The sequence below is a fragment of the Apostichopus japonicus genome, chromosome 15, assembly GCF_037975245.1.
Source record: "Apostichopus japonicus isolate 1M-3 chromosome 15, ASM3797524v1, whole genome shotgun sequence".
NCBI classification, from domain to species: Eukaryota; Metazoa; Echinodermata; class Holothuroidea; order Aspidochirotida; family Stichopodidae; genus Apostichopus; species Apostichopus japonicus.
The window spans coordinates 24,779,019-24,799,601 of NC_092575.1; the positions used below are offsets into that span (position 1 = coordinate 24,779,019).

The window sequence follows — 20,583 nt, forward strand, 5'->3', positions numbered from 1 at the left end:
CAGTACTACAATATACAGTACATACTTTAAATTAATATGATTATTAGCAGCTCTTAGAATTTGCATAAAGTATAATTAGGGCTTTGCAGTAATGTACATATATACTGTACATACATGTATACATGTACCGACACTAGACTGCTATGTATCAACTTTTTGCATCAAATGAGTTTGGAAAAAGAAAAGAACTCTTTCTGATGTTAAAAACCAACAATAAATAACGATCCAGACACTTTGGATGGTAGAATGAGAAGGAAGGGCGGTGACCGGTGGAGCTGGTCAAAGAGGGCGTACAGTGTTAAAAGGTTACCAGGACATTCTAGGCACGGTAGAATGAGGGTGCTAAGGTTGTGGGGAGACAGGTAAGCCAGGAACGAAGTAAGTTACTGTAATACAGTGCTTCATTACTATAGCCTGCCTTGTGACATGAGAAAGGTACACTCAAAAGTTAAAAAAAAAATTAGTGCTAAAATTTATGTTAAGTTTTATTTACGTATGTGATAATTACGTATGTGATATTTACGTATGTGATAATCATTATCAAGTAGTTATGAGAAAGGTCTGTGCAATAGATATATACTGTATGCATACATGTCACAATACAAACTTAACCCATAAACACAACCCAAAACACTTGTCCATCCTCTCAGCCCTTGTAACCCACCCAAGACGACAGTATTTGCACACAATTGCTCCCATTATGATCACTGAAGTACTGTATATCCCCCCACCAAGAAAATTAACCTAGTGCTCTAAATTAGCTTCTGACCAATACTGATTTGGACTGGAACTTTACCTGTAAATTACGCAAGGGTTGACATCGAACCGATAGTGGGTCGATGTAACAATGACATAACAAAGTTGGCAAGAGCAGGTGAATGCCGATTTGAGTGCACACTGTACGACAGTACATTACAGCATGTTCATTGGAGGAGACAGGCTATGAATGACAGATTGTTTTAACTGCTATGTTACAAATGTGGATTCACTTGTCACCTAAAAAACTTGTTCTGTCAGGTAACTATGAGCAATGACACTGACCTGTTTCCAGTCATCACATACATACTCTACTTCAAACAACATAAAAATGATAACATTTTATCACTCAAACAGTTTATAGTACTTACTTAGGCTTAACATTTGACACAAGAACAGATCCAAATTTATACAAACCTTGATTCCGAGCTCTTGGTGACATTTTTCATCCATGATTTGAAACGATTCAGCACGGACATGATGTTCGTGTCTGTTACACTCTCGGTAAAAAATTTACAAATGCCAATTTACGGAATTGTGAAATATGTCACAAAATGTGTCAGTTTGACTCAACAGCTCGACTTCTTTATTCAAAAGCGTTAAATATATGTTAATCGGTATCTTCGTTACCAAATTCCACACTATCAAACCCAGTTGAAGTTTTGACTTTCACCACAGAACTCCATCCACAACTGAAATATGAATGCGACCCATACATATAATATTCCATGTACAAATGCCTCCTCTCTATGCCTTTGAATATTGGAATACTAACTTACAGTACAACTCATTCTTAAGGTCGAAACAGATCCTTTACATACTGTAACATTTTGCAAACTTCACTGCAGTGTTACACACTAAATGGTTTCAAGTACTGTACTGTATTGAACTAAAACAGACAGACACAGCGGTCAATAAGTAAGAATTTGTTGTTTCCGACCACTGAGAACAGAAAAATGCCAAAATTAAGCCACAAGTACAATCCTGGACGATAATTTGTAATTAAACATTCCGATCAATTGTTAACGAAACCAGTCAGGGGTGGCGCAGGGGGAACGAGAGAGGGTACAAATTTGTACCTCACTGTGTTGCATTTACAAGCTACCCTTCGCTTCTTGTCTTAACCTGTCAACAAAGTGTGAAAAGTGATACATTTCAATATCATAACTTATGCTTATCAATGTAAAGCAGTAAACACAGATGATAAGACTTGGGCTCTGAGAAATGTATCCTTGGATGCAGGAGGTACAGAAATGGTGAGAGAGAAGAAATTTGCAGACAGGAGGATATTTGATCAGTAGTCTGAGCTATAAAGTCAACAGAGGGGGGGGGGGGGGAATTGAGGTTCTTTTGAAATTTTGGAGGAGATATTCTACCATACACCTTAAAGACAGTTCTTTACGTAAATGTGAAAGATTAATCTTTTTTTTTTTAACAATAAACTTATCAAACACATCAACCTTTTATCTTCATGATCATATCCATCAACTGTTGAGTTTTAAAGTGATTTTCTTGTAAAAAACTAAAATAATTTTTCATACATTCATAGCTTAGTTTGGAACAGTAAAGTATAACCAAGTGGAAAGCTTTTCTAGTTTCCTGATTTGATCTGGAACATATGATTTGATCATTTATCTTATCCATGGATAATATATATGAACACATATTTCATAGCTAGACTCTTCCATTGGTAAAACGCCTGGTATTAAAAATGATTAAGTGCATTCAATCTATTTAAAATAAATTTGAAAGGCACATCCGATTGGAAGGACACCAAACAGTTAATTCCCTCGGAATGCTGAAATAAATCTGTTTATAGGAAGAAGAATGCAAGCTTTGGACAGCTGTGCTGGGACTGCACATCATAGTGTTTTGAACAAATCGATGTCAGATGGCATTTGAAACAAATCTAAATCCACCGTTTTGGAGACATCTAGAGGTACAAAAAAGGTAGCAGAGATGAATAAAAAAAATCCAAGTACTTTATAACTCAATTACCAAGTCAAAAATGAGTAATATAGAAGAATCCAAGATGGAGACTAAATACCATAAAAATAGCCTCTTTTTCCAAAATTTGTGCCATTAAGGAAATATTGAATTTAAAAAGACAGACATGAAAAAGAAAAAGAAAACGCAATCCAAGGAGCCAGTGATCTGTAACAGATGAATTCCACTCATGCCAGCAATGATCCACAGAAAAAGTTTCCAAAACATTACTTTTCTTCAAATACTAAACATTCTTTGACAGGATGCAGAATGGCTTTGTTGAAAATATCCATGTGAGGTATGCATACATGTACAGTACAGAAAAGGTATACCGAGCAACAGAACAGATAATGAGCGAGCGAGCAATTTTAAGCAATACTGTACGCACTACACTGTACATCTACACACTAAGGTACAGTACTATTGCACGACAATAAATTTAGGTCCATTAGTCCAACAAGAATCTGTGCTATGATGTTGAAGTACGATGAATAGCATCACAAACTTACAGAAAATAGCTCTATACTGTGCATGCCGTGTGAAGAGAACTTTTGAAGGAAAGGTAAACAACCCAGTCCTCCCACCTAGCCTTAAACTATCAATCAATCAACACAACCAGTTACAGTTTTAAGGTCTGGGTTGTTAATAACATAGATTTCCTTACTTGGCAACTGATGAATTGCATCCATGGAGTGGACAGTTGTTATTGTCACAGACAATTTAATCTTGGGGTAATTAACTTAAGCCTGTCAGGTCTGAAACATGAGTAACTTCACTTTGAATCATCTCATTTCATACATTTTGATTGCACAGTATATTATAATCTGCAGTAAAATTACATTTGTCAGACTTCCACTTTCACACATAAATACCATACACTATGACAACTGTATTACTTATTGGATTTCCTCCCTAGATTAGTTACATTACCAAATTACATTACCATACTTCCACTAACCCAATTCATGATGACTAGTATAACAAACTATGACAACTGATCACTTACAGATATCCTCCCCAGATAAGTTTTCACCTAGTCTTGCGTATATATGTAGTACAAGATTCTTTGGTGAGGAGGTGGGGGGAGGGGGATGGGTGAGGGGGATGGGTGAGGGGCATGAATGAGAAGGTGGGTGAGGGGATATGGAGTAAGAGATATTACCTGATCAAGACACAAAATGTTAGATTCATCAGGCAATACTGTATACTGTATGCAATAGGAATACTGTAATTGGTTTTTAAGCTCAAAATGTGTGGTTGAGTTCATTAATGTATGACATTCACTTCTGGTACTAGTCTTTTGTAAAGTACAGTACTTTACTGAATCAAGTTTCAGTTCTCACCAAACCCACTCAAAATAACTTGAAGGATAAACCATGCAAAGTCTATGCAGCTCTTTGGGTCTTACCAAAAAAAATAACCCCAAAAACCAACAATGCAAAATCGGTGTTGAAGTCTCTTTGTTTGAAACATTATGTAAATAAGGTCTTCAGGATTTTGCATAACGAAACCCAGTTCTGCTTCTTGCATGCAGATCACTAGTACATAAGGCTACTAGACTTTGCACAGGTCTATAGGTTCTATTAACTGGTTGTACAGTAGATTTTCACAGTAGGAATGTTTTTTAATTTTTTATCCATTTCATAAATTTTTGGTAATTTCTGAGGATAGTGAATTGATGCTGTATTGTAAGGAACATTCTTTTCTTAACATTGAAATTGTATAAATACTGTTAAGAATATTAAAATTCAAATCCCTGATTGAGTCAGTACATATAGTACAATACTACTACATGTTATGAACAGTAACATGCACAGCATATAGCTACATGACATGCTGACAACCCCTCCATGAGTTTACCTGAGAACAGAGACCATATTGATTAATAATAATTATACGGTCTGCTACTGTATACTAGATAACAATAAGTCAAACCTAACTATGTCCTCACCTAAGTATTAATAATCCGATAGTATGAGAATTTCATTACTGCTATAAAGTATAGGTTCAATACATCTTAACACCGTCCAAGGACATAACTTTGATACAGAAGAACGTGTACAAAAACCTTTAGAGTTGGTTTGAAATGCTGCGACATGTGTATTAAAACTTTACCTGCAGGTTAGTCCATGATCATGATACATCACACATAGATGATCTTCAGATTTCTTTGTAATCCCATTAACTTGTTAGAGTTATAAAATTCTAATAAACAGTTATTATTCTCTCTATTCAGGTCATAATCGTTGTAAATTTTAACTTCTACTTTTTGATTCAATTGCAACTATGACCTGTGACATACTGCACATTTGCCTGGCTTCTACCTGGCTTTAAGAGCAGTAACGTACAGACACGTCACAAGCTCTCGACTACAAGCTAAGCTGGGCGCAAACTTACGTTACTTTCAGGGCTCCTATATCGATTGAGTTCTGCTCGTTTCTCCCTCTGATGAAGAACCAATAGACGCCGATGGTGAGGCTGATACCCAGCAGGAATATGTCCATCGTCCCTATCAGTGGCTCTGAGGTACCCATGTCTTCAACGACTTCTGCCGGCGGTGGAACAACAGAATCTGCAGATACTCCCAAGATGTTCATATTACGACCTGGGTGGAACACAACACAGCAGATTCACAAGATCAACAAACATGGCTAACATAATGTACATGTATGCATTAAGACTAGAAAACTTACATCTATAAGTACTTCACCAGATTGATTTCCTTAAAGGGATATATTTACCAACTGGCAGACAAACGTGACAATTCAATGGAAAAGAACAAGAATTCCATACTAGTAACTACATAGTAAAAAGGGATGTAAAGAGATGGTTGATTGTATGGACCTTATTTTGACTGGTTTACCCTCCAATTCTTCCGTTGTGAGTACATCAGAGTAGGTCACGTTTCCTGAAATTTATGTTCTTCAAAAGCTTCAATTTTTTTTCTTTTTTGGTTTCTTATAATTTCACTATTTTAATCTTTGCAGTACGTTATTACATCAAGGACTGATGAAAAGATCGGACTTCGAGAATCCAGTTTTGCGTATCACAACTTGCTGCTGGTTGGTTTATGAAATATTTTAAACACGATGCACGATACAGTTTGCTAATTTTGGCTAGACTGAGTTGTTGGCATAGCTGGCTATAGGTAGGACATTTAATTTCCACTCAAATTTGACCCAAAAAAATTCAATAAACCAAATATTACCTTTAGAAGGTCCTAAGATTTATACTGTAATTAGCATCCACTGTATTATGAAGATGAAGCTATCGAGGAAACTCACAGCATTTAGCACATGTATGTACATGTACAGTATGTATAGACTGTAATTGGGTTACAAAGTTTCAATGAGAACTCCTCCAGGTTTATACAAACCATCTGTAAGATGGATTAGACAAATTTTAAAGATACCTCCACATAGCCACAGGCTTTTGGCAACATTGGAAGGACATAGGAAGGACTGTGAGCTAAGTGGTGAGAACTTGAGACAAATAGACGAGAAGAGCCTCTGCCACGAACACAGCAAAGCACCAGCAGATTATATCCAACATCAAGTGCAGGGACAAGTGGGAATAGGACAAGGTCAAGACAAAGACAGAGTAGTCACAGCTGAAATAACCATTGTAAAGAAAATCTTTGAATGGAATTCTCAACATACAGGCAACCCAGCATTCATGTATTCACTAATTCCGATTGGTGAACAGACATTGCCCTTGTTGCACTCATAATTGGGTTATCAGGGGCACAGGTACACATTTGTACTGCTTGCTTGCTTCTCTAATGCCCTGAAGTAATCCCAAGCCAGCACACTGTATTAATCTGTGTAGCACTACTGTTATCAACTAATATTGTGCACAGTACAGTAAATGATGGAGTTGCTTGGTGCAGGTTAATAATGCCATCTGTAAACACCTTGTGCAGTACTGTCTGTATAGGGTAGTTGATGGGGTTACTAGACAATAGGGAGTGTCTATAGTGCTAAAGTGTATAGTGTAAAGTACTACACCTTTATGATTGAGCTAAGATTCTTGGGACACCAAATCCATCAAGTTTGGCAAATTTATCAATGAAAATACAAGAGTATTGAGATCAGATATTAAACAGCAATAATGTCATGCCTGCTCAAACAATACCTGTTTCCATGGTGATTACTGTAACCATTGACAAAACTCTGGCAGGACTTTAATTGGTAACATTTCAACTAAACATCATATCATGAGCCCCTACAATGTTGGGGGGGGGGGGAGTGGGGGTGCAAACAGTTCGAGTGGGGGTGGAAGTTTTGTGTATGACCAGTTCGGTTATTTTAGGTACTTTTGCAAATATGCCCCATTCCCAAACACTTGAAACCATGGTAACGGTACTGTTGTGAATGTTTCATTACTCAAGTTGAACAGTTTATTGAACAGTTCCATCCAAACCAACCGAAAGGCCAGTTGGCTTTGTGATTCCTTGCCATACAATTTGCTCAAAACTCCACATTGACTAATGTAAAGCAAGTGAGTTAAATTTGTCCAATAATTATGTGAGAAGCAGAAAAGATCACAGAGACTTCCATCTCTTATTTGTAGCACTCTTTTGAGGGCATCAACCACAATTACATTCACCGGTAAGGATTTTACAGTACAGAATGTTTATTCCAAAATGTATACTGAAAATATCTAGAAACAGATTTACTATGTGAAATATGGACACATAGATGTGTAAGCAAATGGATATTTTCTTTTACCAATTTTGAGTCAATGGGAAAATCTTGCCTAACCATCTGTTTGCTAAAAAAAAAAAATCACACTTTGCGTAGGATTCAGGTAATAAATTAGGAACCGGGTAGTATTGCATGGGTTGGATACCAGGATACCCAGTGCAAACACTATGTAAGTCAATGGGAACAATTAATTGTGGTGTGACACCTACAGTTTAATGATCAGATTTTAATTATAAAATCTGTCATGGTGACCTTTGACCGGAGTTACTAAGCTTGTAGGCAAGTGCACTTATATCCTCTACAACAGTGCTTAATAGCTAAAAATTGCAGGTATGCAGGGTATTCTGATTGGTTTCACTTCCTATTCATCACTTAGAAGCAATTTATACCCAGTCTATTCAAATGTACATTCCTAGAAAATCAAAGTCCTACTCTGGGAACATGAGAAAGATATTCTGATGGCTGATTTACAGTGTACTACATATCCAAGCCGTGGCAATGGGGAGGGGGGGGGGAGGGAAGGGAGGGTTGCACCTGGGTAATGCTCTGCCACACTAATTTTAGTGGAAAACCTCCAAAGAGGCTTTTTTTATAAATTAGAAGTGCCAGCTTTTGCAAATGATATCGAGTTTCCTTTTTTTTGTGGAAAAGACAAAGTGTCCTTCTGTTACTTAAAATGTGCCCTATCGTTCAAAGATAAAACACACTTGCAACCTGGAAAGTTTGCTTGAAAAACACTCAAATACTGGAAAATTGTGCTACAGAATGCAAGAGGCATAAAGTATTTTCTAGCGGCTGAAATTGATTGCATAGCGAAACTGTTGAAAATTGTTGGCATCTGGAGGCAAAAACCACATCTTCATAGCAGTCCATGAGGGTATCTAGTCGTATCTCAACTTTTTCTTCTTCACATTTTGTTAGTGCATCTGCACATGGCTACATCAGAACTAACTGATGTCATCATGGTACTTCAACTGAAAAAGCCTTTGTTTTGCTTGTACCATTTGAATTACATTTTCCTGATGGAAAGAATATTTCTAAAAAGAAGAAGAATTTTTATGAAATTCACAACACATTGACAGCTAAGAAAACTTTCTAAATGTACCATCATGGAGACAACAAAGAATCAACAGGCTTTTGAAGAGCATTTTCCCAAATGACATTTATATATCACCTACTGTACTGTACATTATCCAACTTCCTTGCGTACAGTTGTTAAAGAAAGATTTTGCCTGTCAGAATCGGTCACATTCAATTAACCATATCACGTTTGGGGCAAGATATTGAGATATATGGAATATTTTTCTCTATTACAGTTATGCATCATTGTTTACCATCAACATATCCCTTTAAGTCTATATGTATGAATTCATAATTCATGCATAAAGTAATAATTTAAGGCACTAGATAAGGTTGATTTAAAAGATAAACATTAAACCAGCATTGCACTCCTGCCTGAATCAATGACCACTTTTCACAGAAATTGCAGAAAGGCAGGGCTCAACTATAGGGTAAACTATATTTACTTTTGTGATGTCATGTATGTTTCATTCACATGAGGGTCCATAACTCAGAATAAGCTTCTTGCTCATCAATAACACTATGGTCATAATTATACACCAAACATATTGTAAAGCAATTTTTTAAGTGTAAACAACAGATCTAACGCAACATCCCAATAATGGCCCGGAAGACTAGTAATGCAGTAATTTTACCATCTGGATGCAAAAGCCACCGGTCTCGTACCAGTGGGATAGCGGTTACGTCGAGCCCTGATATGCATGAACAAATAATTGTGATTTTCCTGAAAATTCATGGGAGAATATTTTTGACAATTAGTTATTTCCCTAATTTTAACTAATATACATTACTCTATCCTAGGCTTTGTGTTTATGAAAAAAATTACAAAGATTATGTTTCTTGTATTAAGATCCATGCTTCATTACTCTATATGTAATGTGCTCAAATGGTTTTAACTGGATCATGTCCTAAATGGTTATCATTTATTAAAAGTTTCCTCTAACAAGTAACAGACTAAGCTATAATGACTTTTGGGCTAATATGCTAGGAATCTGCCTGGCCGTTCATAGTGTTTCACTTCCAGATTCAACTTCACTATTGTCTGATTGACATCTGAAACAAATCAACTATAGTAATATCACCACCTTCAAATACTGGTAGTACGGTGTAATTTAAGTAAGCAGGCCTAATATATTTAGTTTCACATTGTTGGAAATGAGAGTCATGACAGGTTAAGATTAATACATGTAAGGAGTAGAAAGATGGTTAAGTCTCGGCCTAGCCAAATGTAACATTTTTAATATAAGTGAAGTTGAACTTACGAGTTCAGTTCTTAGTCTACACCCCCTAATGCTAACATTTTAAGAGACGTTTGATCCTAAATCTAGTTTGTAACTAAATGTAACAGATACAATTACTTGTTGATTATAATACTAGGCATATTTAGTATTTTAGATAGTTAAGCTGAGCTAGACGTAGTATTACTAGTAGTCTAGTACTGTACTAGTAGCTTAACACTTAAACTTAGAGAGTAACACTAACAGTTACTTTATAACCTAGCCTAACGTTAGGCCCTTAATTTTGACTAAGCTTTGTAACTGGTCTAACTGATGTTGTTAACCATCCGTACTAAAACAGTTCCGATTAATTTTAAGCTCAATAAAGTCGCATTGATATCGTAAACATACCTTCCTCAGATCTATAAGGTTCTTCTTGAACAAACGAAGAAAGTGGATGTGTGATGCTTCGTTTGTCGTCCAAGATCCGCATATACTGTACCGATTGATATCAATCTCACATGTACAGACCAATGTGTATTCGTCCGTTGCACGCACGTAGGCAAATCGTACACTGTGTAAGCAGTGAGCTGTCAAAGTTGGAAGGTCAAACGACTTATTCAAGTATGTTTCGCAACAGTTTGTCCTTGCGTAATAGATGTCCTGCCAAAAGAGCATGTCAATGAATGACCCAATTAATTCATTCGGATCTTTTTCTTCTTTTAAAATAAAAAGTAAACACATATACTTATAATCAGTAGAAAAGTACATCATTGTATTTGATTTCTCTTACACCGGAAAAACCATTTGAAACAGTATTGTTTTCTCATTTTGTCTTCGGTCATGATCCGATATTGTGAAATAGAGGTCTTGCATTTCAAATACACACACAAGAGTTGGCTGAAGACACACTGGTACTTGGTAAATTTATCGGTTACATCATATAGTAAATAATTACTCATGAACACGTTTAAAGATGTGATGCCCGTTGGTAAAGGATAAACGTAAGTAGGGTAAATAGCAAACAGTCCACAGTCGGACTTGGGCTCATGAACCAGGGAGTTTACCTATATTACCTACATGAACATAGACATATAAGTGTTTGTTTGAAGGTAAAGGGACTATTAAAGGTGGGATCGCTCGTAATTTCCTCGTAAATTCTGTCCTTCACACCACCCGATTCAAAAATAATATCAATACTACCCTCTACCGGTTCGTCGCTGTTGTCTCGTAATTTCTCAGCAATCCAGTATTTACGGCTAGTAAGCAATTAACGGGTTCGGTTACTTGAACGGTGGCCTTGGCGAAATTCCTGCAGTTTCTTGTCTGTGGCAGTACAGGGAGTTGTTATGGAACAACTCCCTGGTCAGTAGTATGCGGTATTACGCCGCGTTTTCGTGTGTGTTGTGTGATACAAAACTCTGTGCTTTGTTTTACGTTCAGAACTTTTCACAACTAATGGGCTGTACAGTATAGGTTACGGTCGAGCTTTGCATCAGGCGTAATAGTTTGACTAGGGAGCTGCTACTCTAGGCTCTAGCAGTTCCCTGCTTTTACTCTTTTAGGCCTACATGGTAAGCAGTCGAAGTCAAGAAACAGCTCAAGAAACTAATAGTTATGAACTTTATGTCTGATTCACGCTGACTGGTGTCACAAAAAGACAAACGCGAATGAGTGAAAAAATTGACTGAAGTGATTACAAAATTGGGTATCAAACGTAAAGTCAAGTCCGTCATGTGTGAACAATTGGTATTTCAGCCAATATAGGTATTAATTATACATAGACAGAGTCACAGCTTACATTGTATTTTATATATAAATTTTAGTTATATATCAGGAGGGTAAGACAAAGCATTTTATGTCATATACCATATATAGATAAATATGTATATTTAATTATTTTTGGACTCCTGGCAACGGGCCCTTTAGGCGATCACAGAGCACTTGCCCTAGCTGCACCCCGTCCTCCTAACCGGTGCACGTAAACCCTGTCCTTGCACCCCTTGACCCGAATTAAAAAATAACGAAACTTGAACGGAAAAGGGAAGGAAAATACGTTGCCATAAGGGGCGGCTCCACCCTCTTTAGAAAGGATTGGCAAAAAGGGAATAAGTACATGAACAATAAATTAATAGTTGTTTCCATTGAAAAGTGTCTCGCTGAGCATCGGCCGTCAAAGCAAAAAACTTTTTTTTCTAAATCACGTCAGTGTATTGCTTTCCAGCGTACTGTACTCCCAGAATTGACTCTCCTGCTTCTTGTTCCGAACGGCTCCCAACGAAATGCCAAAAAGTCGGCAACGGGGTTGGGGTGGGTTACCCAGCTCCACCATGGGGTACCTCATCTCGACTGACTCGAATTACAACTCGAAACTTTAACTGAAATTGGACTGAATTTAAAAAAATATATATACTAGCTGTCTGCATGGATCATACTTATCTATACTATTGTGTGACCATATAGGCGTACAGGCTCTATATAGTCAACCAGGAGAGACTGGGGGAAGCTTTTTTTCTTGCCACAGAAAATTAAACATTGCCCGGAAGTTCCTAGCACGATTAATTCATTTCAAACTTCGACGGCAATGAAGGACAAAGAGAACCATATAGGCCTATGCCTGACTATAAGATCATTGAACCATCACGAACAACTCCGAATAATCTTCGATTTGCCGATTCATTACACTGGGAATAAGGGGTGGGGTGGGGCTTTCCATTTGATCCGCAAGTATATTGAATGGTCACCACAACAAGGGTGTATAGCTTGGGACTAGCACGGGGAGACTTGTCAACCTTGTGAACTTTTTTGGGGGTGAGATGCGGGGGGGGGGGAGTTGGCAAACTAAAACATACAGGGTAAACAGAGGGGAGGAAAGAGGTCAAAAAAGAAAGAGTGAAAGACAGATGAAGGGATGGAGGAAGAAAGTAAAGAAAATGTGGAGATGGAGGCTATGGGTAGAGATAGATATGATATGAAAGTACAGAGAAAAAAAAAACCAAGAGCAGAAAAATGGAGATCACTGGGATACTGTCAAATACACAAGAAGAATATACAATCTAAATACTGGAATTAAATAATGCACAACATAAATACAGCTTTATGACATCAACAAATCAAAGGGGAAAGATATAATGTTTCAAGGATGCTGGAAAATAAGACACAACAGAAGATGGTTATGGTTTCTGATCTATTAGGCTTCTTCTCTCTACTGCTACCAGGATGTAAGAGACCACAGGGACTCGCACAACTCTTTAAGTTGTGATGACCTATGACCCTTACTATGCCTAACTGTTATCTTGCCAGGAAATAAATACACCAGTGCATGACAGGAGGTGAGAGACAGGACTGATTGATCGTGTCGATAGGGGTACATGTGATTCAAGAAGATAGATGTAAAGATTAGCATCGTTTGGACACTTCAAATGGGACCCCCTCCCCACCCCCCCACACCCTCCCCCACGTTCAAATCATATCCCCTCCTGGCAACGGAAATGAACACCAGTATAAATAAACCGATACAGATATTTATACACGCTGTGCGTGTAGGCCTATATACAATAATATAAAGCTGGCCATTCTCTGATTGTTACTCCTTGATTGAATTTCCCCAACCTTGCCCACCTTGACTTAGAGGGTGGCCAAGCTCATGATATACAGTCATAGCTACTATCGAACAAAATGGACGAAAGCAATTTATCTCAATCTGGTGATGCAGATGTATCATTAGCTGCTAATCCAACGTTTGTGAATGTCGCACAACCTGTCAACAAAAGTCTGGGAAAAGTGCTTGCCCCTGCCATATGTATGATCTCTTTTGTTCAGGATCATGTAAATGTGGCAATGTGTATTCGTATAGTCTGAGGTTTCTCTCCCATGCTGCTCCATATCTAATCCTACTGGTGACATTGGACAGAACATTGGCAGATGGCTTCTTGAGAGGTGTTGAAGTAACTGGATCAGGAGTATCTGTAGAGATTACATAAAACAATAGTTACTAGATTGCAAGTATCCTGCTATAGCTTCTATGGCTGTGACTAAAAATATACAGTACCTTTTGTTTAGAACTTATCACACTTATGCAGCACTGGAAACTGATATTTCAATTTAAATGGTGTCATTGAGTTTAGAGGACATTGAAGTTACAAGTATGTTGGTGAAACCAAGACCACCCTCAAGAAGCAGTTCTAGTCACAAGTCAATACCATGAAAATGGAGACTCCAGTAGGGGAACACTTTCAGCTCCCCAATCATACCATTAAAGACATGTCCCAACAGGTAACTAACTTCGTAGACTAACCATCTCAGACACAGTACACCACAGCAGAGATAGAGAGAGTGGACGGAGTGCCCTAGCACCATTCAACTGAATGGGCTCAATATACAGGAAGGACATGACTAACTTTATCCTGCTCCATCTCTGTATTCTGCTATAGTTTATTCGCCCTCTCTCCTTACTTAATCCTCGCTTTGTACTCCACAGTTTATCTAAATACCTCTGCTTTCACTGACTCCTTTTGTTCAATACACCATTAACTTCTTTCTTTGTGTTCACCATGTCCTCTCTGTTCCAGGCTCTATTGTGTCTCTTGAATTTACTGTTACTAGTCAGTTTGCCTCTAAAGAAGATCCTGATAATATCAGGCCCACTTACTTTTATAAATTCTCATACACATGTATGCTTTTTAGTGGATGAGCAATATGCTACCATCTTTTTCTTTTCTTTTGGAATTTAATGAGAATGAAATTGTATTATTTTTCTGATCACACCAGATAAGATAAGATTAGCACTGCTCTTCCAGTCTGTAATTCATGCAAGGATAAACATATAAATTTACCTTCTCCTTTCTGAGTGTCAACTGATCTTTCTGTGGTGACAGCCGCTGAGAATGCCTCTGTTTGACTTTCAGCATCTTTCCGGAAAAGATGCATTTGAAACCTATACAATGAAACAAAAAAAATGTCTGTAAATCATATAACTGAAATAGTAATTTTACTGTACACCCCAAGCTTAATTGTATGCGTAATGAATCTGGTAATGACCAAATCATTACAAACATACATGTTTTTATCATACCTACCCAAGAAAAAATATGAAAGAGAAAAGTAACAAACAAACACTTAGGCAGATTTCAATAATAACATATTGTTAACCCACATTGATTTAAACCCAGATAAGGATGAGATATTCTTTCATACTCTTCTTCAACATATCCATAAACCGCGGTACCTTTCAAGAATTGTAAGGATAATTTTGTGTTGCCCAACTGCTTGCCCAACAACTTGAGCTCACATGTCAATGTAAAATTTACTATGTAAACTTCCTGTCTTAGTGAACTGATTGGTTTCATATCGCTAAAAGATGTCCAGTCTTTTGATCAAGGTTTGATGTACACTCATTATTTACCTACTGTGTAAACTTCCTGTTTATGTGAGCAGTTGGTTTCATGAGTGAGAATTGAGATGCTAGCTTACTCCATGACACCATTGTGAAAAATTCCTGTTTACATGAATAGCTTGATTTCAGACTACCATTAATTTAACGCTAGATTACTCTCCACAAGAGATAGTTTCGGCCACCAAATTTAATAGATATTATAATTTTTGAACACTAAACATCAGATCATTCACAAGAAGCTGAACAAAAACAACCATAGTACTGACGTTATATAAAAAATATGATAACTTAGCACAGCATCATAAAGTATGAGCATCAGGCCTACACAAAAAAACTGGTACTTTCTTACCTCCAGGCATGGCTATATAAAGGTTTATAAAGGTATAGCTATATGTACTAATATGGTCCCTCAATTTGTGAGGCTAATTTACCTAATTTCTTGCATAGCAGTTGGGTTCCTTCAAAAATCCCAAACACAGAAATGTACACATGATTGCTGGAATATTGGACAGACAGTCAGTAGATAACAGTATAACACCCTGTTGCCCAAATGAACCATTAAAACTTGATTGCATATATGCTGGCTGTGGCTGACCTTAGAAAAAGGTCTAGTTGCATACGCAGCGGTGTGAAAACATGTGAATCAGTTAGTTGTGATTCTAAATTATTTATGTACAGTAGATGCATTATTTTTATAGGAAAAATTGCAGGTCCATGTGGTTGTACTTGTACAGCACAGTAGGCCTTCCTCACTGGTGTATATTACAAAATTAGGGAATACAGTTACTATGAACACTAAATTCAGATACTTATTACTAATACTATAGGCCTTAGTCCTATGTTATATGCCTAGTTAATTATGACTGGGCATAGGTGAGGCTTTTCTTTCAAATGCTCATTCACAAGAATTATTCCTCAAACAAGGACAGCTGATAACAATTTAGAACCTGGAGGGGTGGGGATGAACAGATCACCTAGGCCTAGTGGTTAGAAAATATATTTCCATCAATTTGTTGAGGCAAAAAAACAGTTTACTTTTTGGTGATGAGAAGGCCCAGCTTTCCATGGCATAAATATGAGGAGTGAAACTAAAGACCCCCAGTCCCTGTCAGTCTTCTTTAGGAAGGATATTTTAATTTTTAACTGTATACAGTACAAAGTGGCTATTCTTACGACTAGTTGTAAGAATAATTTCCGACTACGCATGGGCAGTTGCTATTTTTATGATTAGGAGTACTAATTTTACGACGAGAAGTAACAATAACTTCCGGTTAGGGTTAGGATTGAGGTTTAGGGTTATGTTTAGGGTTAGGGTTACCCCTACTACATGCGCAGTTGCTTTATTTACTTTACTGCACTTGAATTTGCCTTTGTCGTAAGAATAGTTTATAAATAATTGTTACGACTAGTCGTAAGAATAGCCACGGCCTATACAGTATCCTCATGACAAGCATTCACAAACAGTGATGATGATGACTCAGTAATACAACTTACTGCTATTTTGTGCTAGGATAAGTATGATAAGGTTAGCATACGCTAGGTCCATTGGAAAAATAATGAATGATAGGCCTAGTTACAAAGCCTAGGCTCATCAAATCATGTATGTTACAAATACAATAGCATAGACACTGCGAAGCTCGAACACCTAAGCCTTAAAATACCCCAAAAACTATCTTCATTTTATTGACAGATATGTGCGTACATACTTGCGCACGGGTCATTTTGGAGAGGAAATAACTGTAGCTTCCTAGTTTTTAGTGATATTGGCTTTCGCTTGTAGGTTATCATGGTGAAATTGTGTATTTCTTAGGGGTGTCCGAACTTTGCAGTTTTCTGTACTTCGCAATACTGACAGTTACCTAGGACAATACCCTGTAGTACTACTATGTACTAGTATTACCCTATACAGTTTTAGCCTAGCTTAGCAAATCATTACCTTTTTGTGTGATCCTGAAGCAAATGTTCTGCGAAATCTGCGTTGCTAACAGAAGTCAAATCGTGGACATGTTTGTAGAGCTCTTTCTCCATTTGCCAGTTTACGTAGGAACGTAGAAGATAGATCTTCGTGGCATCTCTTCGTCGCTGTTGTTCCTTTGCACTGCTGTTTTTGTCAGGTCCATGCAACAATGGCTTTCCTCCACTTGAACCTAGGCCTACGCTCGTTCCAGGATAAGGTCGTTTTCTTTCTCCCGATTCTCCTTGCCCTGATCCCTTTTCCATGATTGTCACTATACTCTAGTCTAATCGAATGTATTTGTACGAAAATCGTACAGTATTCTTTACTCAAAAGGCACACAAACAACAAACTATCGCGTACGAAAATCCTTTGCGGTAAACAGTACAATAATCTGAAATGCTGTGTTATAACATTATGTGTGCATGGGTACGGGCTTGTTACGCATACGCTTGCCTGTGCTATTCACTGATCTAAATTTGCCACCGAGGTCACGTGAGTTTTCGGGGTCCCATTAAACCTCGCTGAAACCTCGAAAATGCCAGCGCCCTCAAAAAAAAGTCTACGAGCGATATGGCCTTTAATATCGACAGTATACTATCTATATACGTGTATTCCAAAAGAATATATTAATAGACAAAAGCAGAGAAACAAAGATATGACTCATAATTGACAAATAAGGGTTTACTTGTTTAGAAAATATAATGGAATTTTCGGCCTGGGACCATCGACAGCAATACATGGCAGTGGAATGAAAAGTACAATATGTAACACAGTGAATGAAGGTATGACGCAAGAGAAGTGAGATTGGTACTGATGGAATTAGTACTAAAGAAACGATGATTATACGGAAGCGGATTAAGGAGGTGGAAACGGGGTGAGCGGGTAGTCTGGAGGAAGTGAGTAGAAATCTAAGGGTTTTTTCTTTATTGCGGGGGGGGGGGGGGGGGGCTTAAATGATTTTCCTAGAAACTGATCGTCTTTGCATTAAGCAAAAGCCTGTTTGATACAGCTCATAAAGGATTTGACGAGGGGGTTGTTATTAGTCACAAACGGAATGCGTGTGTTATGATTATATTTTAATAAGTCCTCACGGCTCAACAGTTTTCAACCCTAGAAATACCCAGTCATATTAAGTGAAGTAATATCCGATGTTCAAGAAATTACCTGTTAAAATGGATACCTGGTGTTGATAATCACGTGGGTCGGAGCAAATGTGTTTAGCGTCTGAGGCATTGGCTGTAAATAAAAGAATCAGTCTTGAGATTATGTCGGGTGAAAACTATTAAAGTGTAATTACATACTTGTGATGTCTGAATTATGTGATTGGACGAATGACTTCATATTGTTCGTGCGGCTGAATATATTTTGAGAAGCCTGTGGCCCGAGGGATATGTTTGAGTTGGTTAGCATCAAGTTTGATCTCTATAGAGTAAGGCAAAATATGTCACCAAAACAGAACTAGTATATATATATATATATATATATATATATATATATAATTGAAAACGTAATGAGTTGGAAAGTTTAGAACAGTGAAAAAACTTCCAGCCTCCACCGGGACTCGAACCCGGGCCTCCCGTTTTACATGCGGACACCCTAACCAGTATACGCTATGAACGCTGATTGTATGTCCAGAGGTTCGAAAACGGTAAGGAAGGTCGTAATTCTACTGTAGGCGTTTGTCACCTGTATCGAACAATATATTTCTGTTTTGGTGATATAGTTGAAAATAGAGATCAAACATGATGCTTACCAACTCGAAATCATTTGTGATTCCTAAAGCCGGATCTCGAAAGTACGATGGCCCATTTGTGCCATTACTAAAAGTATATTGACCCAGTTGATTTATCGAGATATATATTTTGATCTAACTGCTTTTTTGAGGTATGTATTTTTTGGGTCACCTGTTTTTTCGAGATATATATTTTGGGTCAGCTGTTTTTTCGAGATATGTATTTCGCCTTAACCACTTGACCACAACGCTAAGTAGTTGAAACCACTGATCACATGCTGATGAGGTCACTTGATATACGGTACCAACATATTTTCAAGGATATAGAATCAATCCCCGCCCCCACCCCCATCCCCCGAAAATAAGAATGAAGAAAATAAGTTTTGAGATGACATGAATGACAACACAAATCATTGCATAATATTCTTAGCTCAATAACAAGAAGAAAATTGAATTCAACTATTAATTGAGCTTAATAAGAAAGTTGTTATAATTTTACTTAAAGTGGAATACAATTCAACTTAAGTGCAATTAATTTCACTTAAGCTTTAATTGTATTCTACTTAAGTGGAATTAATTACGGCTGGCCATATACGGACTTAAAATGGAGGACACCACAAAAGTTCCTAAAACCTTTTTCACAACAAAGGATACTCTTAAAATTCGGTCCCACAAATTCAATATGTGTGTGTTTTACAAGAAAAGGATAGTTGTTATTACATTTTTTTCATCATTTTTCAACGACAGGGTGCTTCTTAAATTCATTTTTTTTTTATGTTTCAACACTAAAAGGGCACATTACAAAAATACCAATACAAAATTATAGGAAAAAGATTTGATTACCAGAAGGGGCACTTCTAATTTATAAAAAAAAGTGACACTTTTTTAACCTAACTGGGAAAAATTGCCCCCCCCCCCCCCGTGCACGGTGGTTGAGTCCCGGTTCCGCCGTCACTGATGGAAAGTAATTCATGATATACATGCATGGTTGTTTTCCTTAAACATGTTTCGATTACCGCCCAGGCACGTAGCCAGGAATTTGCCAAGGGAGGGGCGAAACTGTAGAATCGGTTTTGCAAACTATCTAAGCGTAGCGCCACCATGAGTTGGCGCGAAGCGTACAAGAGAATTTTGGCTGAAAATGCCTCCCAGATCGCTGGAAATGGCACTTCCCAGGCCTTGTAAGTTGCATCTTAGCATTTTCTTTTTTAAAAATACTAGCGATATCATAAAAACATTAAAAAAAAATGCTCAAGGGGGGGGGCGGCTGCCCCCTTCGCCCCCCCTTTGGCTACGCGCCTGTTACCGCCATTGGTCAGTTTCACTGGGAAATGCAAAATCATGGTTGATCCTGTTCCTTAATTGTAACGTCGCTGATGATCGACTTGTAGGCATATAGCCAACCAATAACATGTGTACTAGTGAATAATTGCCCAGACAACACAAGCTCAGGGAAGCATATCAGGCAGCCTACATGCTCCATCCACTCTTTAACATTTGTATTGGCTTCAAATTCAACAGTGTTCTAGAAATTTCCAATGTTATTTTCTGGAGGTTCTGAGACTCGATATTATTGCCAGATATTGATGAGTGTCCGGTCGGTGAAAGAGGATCGATTATAAATGTTGCACAGTATGTATTTAATAGATTCCGAAGACGGCAAAGATGCGATGTTTTTTTTTCTCTCAATAAATTGCAAGAACAACAACACCAAGACATCACATATAGATCCGATTGCCCAGAGATAGTGAGCG

The 20,583-nt window shown here is 37.6% G+C and overlaps 2 protein-coding genes across 2 annotated transcripts in view; both read right to left on the bottom strand.

Annotated features, from left to right (window-relative positions):
- The window catches only part of LOC139980451 (NADPH--cytochrome P450 reductase-like), a 29,071-nt gene extending 18,757 nt beyond the window's left edge, over nt 1–10,314 (bottom strand). The window contains exons 1-2 of the mRNA XM_071992047.1: nt 10,157–10,314; nt 5,140–5,347 (exon numbers count right to left, since the gene is read on the bottom strand). Coding sequence (XP_071848148.1) covers nt 5,140–5,347; nt 10,157–10,238 — 290 coding nt within the window. The 5' untranslated portion in view covers nt 10,239–10,314. The remainder of the gene's footprint in view (nt 1–5,139; nt 5,348–10,156) is intronic.
- A 555-nt stretch (nt 10,315–10,869) lies between these two features.
- On the bottom strand, nt 10,870–17,673 carry LOC139980453 (uncharacterized). The gene is made up of 3 exons (XM_071992050.1): nt 17,077–17,673; nt 14,581–14,681; nt 10,870–13,711 (listed from the first exon to the last, which is right to left on the bottom strand). Exons 1-3 carry the CDS (start codon nt 17,358–17,360, stop codon nt 13,509–13,511), a joined length of 588 nt encoding a protein of 195 aa, XP_071848151.1. The 5' UTR covers nt 17,361–17,673; the 3' UTR covers nt 10,870–13,508.
- Nucleotides 17,674–20,583: the final 2,910 nt, after the last annotated feature.